General features: G+C 35.3%; 1 protein-coding gene across 6 annotated transcripts in view; it reads right to left on the bottom strand.

Annotated features, from left to right (window-relative positions):
- Window positions 1–1,224: 1,224 nt before the first annotated feature.
- The window catches only part of LOC106469229 (IQ motif and SEC7 domain-containing protein 1-like), a 136,488-nt gene continuing 131,116 nt past the window's right edge, over window positions 1,225–6,596 (bottom strand). For 4 of the 6 annotated variants that reach the window (XR_002612946.1, XR_002612944.1, XR_002612948.1 and 1 more), the window contains exons 14-15: window positions 3,362–6,070; window positions 1,225–3,297 (exon numbers count right to left, since the gene is read on the bottom strand). Coding sequence is in view for 2 of the 6 variants with exons in the window: in XM_022398498.1 (XP_022254206.1) it covers window positions 5,834–6,070 (237 nt within the window). In the remaining 4 variants the exon portion in view is untranslated. Of the gene's footprint in view, window positions 6,071–6,596 lie in introns of all 6 variants that reach the window. The other 2 variants (XM_022398498.1, XM_013929702.2) reach the window with 2 other exon arrangements.

The raw sequence follows: 6,596 nt of genomic DNA on the forward strand, positions 1-6,596 counted from the left end.
CCCAAACTCATACTTAAAAAGCTGACTACATTCAAGATGAATTTTCGACTAAATTGATTTCAGTATTTCAATTACTGTGGATCCTCTGGTGAGTGATTAATGTATTATACTTCTAATTATAAAATATGACGAGAAAGTGAAAACGTTACTTATAATTTTTGCTTATTATTTAAATAAATATAATTAATTAAATATCATACACTGTTAAAACGGGACGACATAAGCATGTTTATAATAATGTTTTTGTTTAAGCATAAAACGACACAATGGGCTTGTGTTGTGGCTACCGCGAGTATCCAACCTCAATTTTTAGCGTTATAAGCTTTCAGGATTAATTAATTTTTACAGATTACAAATAAAAATCGTCTTTATCCACTCAATTTAAAGGATTAGGCTCCAGTTAAATATATATACACATATTAGCAACTTGCCTGATAAGTGAACTATAGATACAGAGAAAGTTTTGCAATACTCGTGTCACTTCAAGACCAAAAATTATTCAAATCATACTGCTAAAACTAGCAAATCAGTCCGTTAGAACGGGAGGGATATACCTATAACTCGGCAGTTTAAAACTCGTAACGACACGGAAAAAATATACGAAGTTTGTCTTTTTGTGACAAATATAGAAAAATTCTCTATTCAATACCGCATAGCAAGTGCAATAAAGGCAGGATAATTAAACTTTACAAACTGTTATTATTACAGATATTAAAATAGCAAACGTGTGTATTTTTTTTTCAAGTAAAGAATATTTTAGGGTTCTTCTATGTTAAAAGCACATTTTTTTTTTAGAATTATTTTGCAAAATATTTAACCACTTTAACATACATGCAATAAAATGGTCCACGTTGTGAACCAGATATACGTCTGGGAAATGACCATCTCCAATAATCCATGCTTGTTAAATCAGTTTAATATTAATGTAAAAAAAAGAAAAACGTTCTTCTTTCTGTTGTGATATTATAATAATTCTGTTATCAGCTAATTTATAATAAAGATGTTTGGATCCTAATACGCCCTACATCTGGTTAATTCTACATTTTTTTTATTTGTCAATAGAGGGCGAAACAAATTAATGGAGTTATTTCGAATCTGTATATTATTTATGATTCGGTATACAAATGAGTATTATAGAACAAGGAGGGATTACTAGTATTGTATACACTCAATAAATCTGGAAAAAAAAGACAAGTTCGCTTCTTTTTTATTTTTTATTCTTCTTTACAGAAAGGAAGTCCATCTATATAATTAACATTTCAGTATTTTACAATCACATCGAAAAACAAACCTCAACTCATTAGAATTTTTAAAACATTACCATACATTTATAATGGTTGGAGACGGCTTGAATGGGTAATGAAGAAAAAATTTGATGTAAGTTTAACACAACAGCAAATGTACAACGTTTCGACAAGGTTTTTGTCATCATCATTTGGATCACCCCAGAAAATATTGGGGAAGGGGGAAGAGAATGGAATTATTCTAGAACACATTTCCTTTAAAACGTGCTCTCCTCGTGGTGATAAGAATATGAAACGATGTTTCATATAAATGAATAACAGCACCTAATTACGAGCTTTTCGGGCCTTATGGGTAAGCTTTAAATCTTCTAAGAGCAAGATTCTATTTCACGCGCTAAAACAACGAAACTAGGAATGCGTTTGATTACTTTAATGGTAGCTCCCACCCCTCTACAGATTAGTTAGTCAGTAACCCAAGTTCGCTATTGTAATGTTAGTCTCTACGACGTTAAAAACAACGATAATCCTATATCTTCCCATCAAAATTATTTTGTTATAATCGTGTTTTTTCATTTTTTTAGTTATCGCTAGACTTATCTAAAAGACTCATATTCAGACACCATCAGTTTTCAGAACACATTTTTATAAATCATTTGTACTCCAATTCGAATAACACAAAAAATACCATCAATATTGTAATATCCTGCTAATTACTGCTGGGTTTACCTAGGTATTTTAGTTAAAAAAACGACTGATTTCACCCAATTTTGTTCGGCCATTTATTTACATAAAATTACTCAGTATCATAAAATGTAGTATATGAACTCTACCAGTAGTGAACAGTATGAAAACAAGTCGGTAACTTAAGAATACTTCATAAGAAAAAAAAAAAAAACAGTACAAGAACACGCTTTCTGGTTATGTCTACTACGCCATCTCGTGATAACTAGCTAAACTTAAATACGACCTTTGTGAAAATGTTAATATGTTTCTTATTGAACTGAAAAGCGACGGTGACTTTCCTAACAATACATACATATCGATACTTACACGCCACCTCGTGGTTATGAAGTAAACCTAAATAAACACGACTTATATGAGTATGTTATTATGTTTCTCATTCTAGCAAACATGGTAAGTGAAAAGCGACAGTCAAGTGCCTAACAATACATATTGGTACCAGCACGTACATAACTTTCATTGCACAATACACAGGGTAATAAAATGAGTTACACACCATTAACTACGTTGTTCAACTATCAACTTAAATGTAACACAGAAGCTATATCATTACTCATATTTAATTATACATAAAAGTCACTATAAATCATCATGGAGGATAATAACACGAGCGTATCTAGGATTTTTGGTAAGGGTGATGAAACCTTGGAAATAATTCGCGTTATTAGGGTTAAGGGTGCCTTTTGTTTGGTAGTCCATCGGGAAGTGGTGGGTAATATCTCAACCCTCCCTTTGTATCCGCCATTGCTATAGACTTTGAAAAATCGAAGCAACGAGTACGATGTGAACAGTAAGCCTACATGCTGTATTCGAATTTCACTAATTTCCTAATACAGCATTTGCAATATTCAACGCTTCTAATTAGTTAACCGGGTTACCATGTAATAATTGCATATTTCATACAATGAATACTTAATATATTTAATTTGATTACATACACTTACACATACGAATAATTTCTATTTTCCTAGACTGTTAACACACGTAAAACACCGCAACTATAGAACAGTAGTGTGTTCTGTTGATATAAACTCATCTTGGAAATTACAAACACTAAGACTATATCATTTACACAAAAATCCGACAACTAATCCTATTTGCCGAAACGTGCGTATTTTTGTCTGTATAAATTATCTTGCGGAGCCGTTAAATCGCACGTTTTGTAAAAATCTTTGCTGCCGTTCCTTGTTTGTTAAACTTTCACAGAGTACAAATTCAATTTTTGTCTCTCGCAAAAAGGATTTGAACTCGGAACCGCTTACAGTGCAAGCGAGTGCTCTACCAGCTGAGCTAAGAGTTAACGTACTAGCACCTGCTAGTAAGGCAAGTGCAAGCGAGTGCTCTACCAGCTGAGCTAAGAGTTAACGCACTAGCACCTGCTAGTAAGGCAGTTTTCAAAACTATAAAACTGATAATAATTACAAATCACTTGCTTAATCTGGTTCACACCTTAACACTTGTAAAAACGGATGACATATGTATACCACTATTATGTCTGTCGTATCACAGCCGGCCTGACGAGGCCCGGTATTGGGCAAAAGGCCTCGTAGGCACTGGATATGGGGGGATGTAGTGTGGTTGACACATCAGAACATATCGTTAGGTTGCACTCATGGTTTCTTAGAATTAATTACTATAATATCACACTCTCACAAACAGAGACAATCTTCGGGCCTTATTTCAGGGGGTTATAACCGCCAAACGATGGGCGCCAGGTTTTCTTTAGTAATCCCAATTTTAAATCTTCTAGGCCATGCAAATCCTGTACCAACAAAACTAAGGGATTAACCCGCTTGTTGATGCCGGTAAGTCATAGTTCGAAACCTTTTAACTGCTACAAAAACAAACACTGAAGTTTGACTTCATATTACACGAATACAGGGTTGAACGTGTTATATTAAAATGTTACGTGACAACCACAGCCGATATAAAGTCGCGGTAAAACGGATGTATTAGAACTACATTTAACACTGTTTGGCGATGCATGGTAGTTTGATGCCACTGAAAATTGATCGCTTTTTCGACGAAAAAAATATATAATGATACACTAAGTTCAGGGTTATCAGGTCAGGGCTTTAGAATTTCAAAGATGAACATACCATTTAATAATGGCATTGGAAAATGAAATAATATGGATCAACTTTGGGTACCAGGACTATCCAAAAAAAGCCCCGAAACATATTATATTGCAGCTATGGTAAGCAAAGTGCAGCGTCTTGTATTAGATGAGAGTCCACGAACAGAAAAGTCAGAGGCAAAAGCCTTCCACATGCCCCAGGAAAAAATACACAACATAATCAAGAAGGATTTCTGATTGGAAAAACGACAAAGGTCCAGTTAAACCATCGCGTACCTCAAGTAGCTGGAGAATGAAACAAGTATTCATACTATTCTATTTGAAGACATACGGTCGACAAATGTTAGGCCTATGGATTTCTGTGTGATCGAACTGTTGTAACGGGAGCTGTAAATTTCGTTTGAATTTCGCGCAAAGCCACGCGAAGGCTATCTGCGCTAGCTGTCCTTAATTTAGCAGTGATAGAGTAGAGCAGGGGTCACCAACCCTTTTGGGACAAGGGCCGGGAGGTATAGGCTTCGCGGGCCGGAGGGGTCGTGGTAAAATTAAGTAGGGATGCATACATGATCAGATTGGCTTTTGCTCAATTATGTTTTATTTTTGTTTTTATAATATTAAAATATTATATTATTACTTTAATAAACTATTGACGGGCCGGATGCGGCCTGTAGTTTGGGGACCCCTGGACTAGAGGGAAGACAGTTAGTCAACAACACCCATCGGCAACTCTTGGGATTTTCTTTTACCAATGAATAATGAGATCGACCATCACTATATAACGCTCCCACGACTGAAAGGGCGAGGATGTTCGGTGACGGGGATTCGAACCCGCGACCCCGGTGCTGTAAAAACGTCATTCTCATACATTATTAGATATATTATGGAAAGCTCAAGAAAAGTGTACACTGTACTTAACAGCCAGCCATTTTATATATGCACGTGCGTAAGGTGAAGTACTACCGGATGTGTTGGTATGTATGGATTGTAATTTTACACAATATGGTGAAGCTTCAAAATCTTCTTCATATAACACACCTGACCTTTATATGAATTACACTCTGTAAGTAGAATGTTCCCGACCTTTATATGAATTACACTCTGTAAGTAGAATGTTCCCGACCTTTATATGAATTACACTCTGTAAGTAGAATGTTTCTTTGTGAATTTCTGTTCTCAATAGCTACTAGTTTCTGTTGGTTTAAAAATATTCAGGAAAGAATTGTTAAGGTTGTTCTTTTTTACATTTTTGTTTTCATTTGAAGATCTGTTCATGTTTTACTCTTGCCTTCCGCTTTGGATGATGGGATACATTTGACTATAGTACAAGCTAACAGTTCCGGTTTGTTTGTTTGTTTGAAGTTAAGTACAAAGCTACACAATGGGCTATCTGTGCTCTGCCCACTATGGGTATCGAAACCCGGTTTCTAGCGTTGTAAGTCCGCAGACGTGCCGCTGTGCCACTGAAGGGCATACAGTGCCGGAGTTAACAACAGGGTTATCACTTCACAAAGTCCACTAATAAAGCTGTGTGCCAGCGGGGGGGATTACGGGGGACTAGTTCCCAAAACACAATTTAAAAATAAAAGCTCCAATTAGGTGTCTGTTGTTATAAATAATAGTCAAAACAAAATAAATACTAGTTGTTTGGAATAGCGCGAGGCCCCGAGTATGCAGTTCTCTAGCTTACGCTTGGAGCCACCACTGCCAACTCAGTTTCAGTAACAATTAGGTTTGATGCTCCTTCGTTCATTTCGTACGATATAAACACCTTTTAAACATCAGTAATCTCGGAAATTTTCACTATGTTTGCCTTGCTATGTGTCTTACTCTTCTTCCCGAACAATCCACCAAGAAAGCTCTGCTGATTGGTAGACTTTCCACTCTGTGTTGCTTGTGTGACAGTAGTTTCTAAAACGTTCCTAATCTCACAGGTCCCGCTGCAAGACACTGCTTGAGACGAGGAATCCTGACTTTCGGTGCTCGTTGCTGACGACTGAAAGGATACCGACTGAAGAAAACAAAAGGTGGTTAGGTTTTTTTTTGTTGTTGTTTTTGTAATAAACGCAATACTACAGTACAGTAAATATTTGGAAAATGAACTAATTATTAATATGTTTGCATAAGAACATAATTTCAACAAAATACAAATTAAAAAAGAAAATTAAATATTTATAATTTTCAATAAAAAACTTAAATAACTTTGTTTTACTTTTCACAGCAGTACAGCAGGTTTCAAACCACAAAATATCTCTATTTTATACCTTTTTTTGTGTGGAAAATTGTTGTTTTTTATTACTTTTAGGATACAAGTACAAACTTTTTAAAAAATAATTATATATATATATATACCTTTCAGGTGAAGTATTTCACGGTTTAAGTAGTTTCAAAATGTTTGCTCAGTATTTGAGATTTAAGTATTATTAGGACATTAACCAAACGTATGATCATGAAGTATTTTGACTACCGTATTTTGAATCCCCGTCACACCAAACATGCTCGCCCTTTCAGCCGTGGGGGCGTTATAAGTGACGGTC

Source organism: Limulus polyphemus, unplaced genomic scaffold (assembly GCF_000517525.1).
Source record: "Limulus polyphemus unplaced genomic scaffold, Limulus_polyphemus-2.1.2 Scaffold95, whole genome shotgun sequence".
NCBI lineage: Eukaryota > Metazoa > Arthropoda > Merostomata > Xiphosura > Limulidae > Limulus > Limulus polyphemus.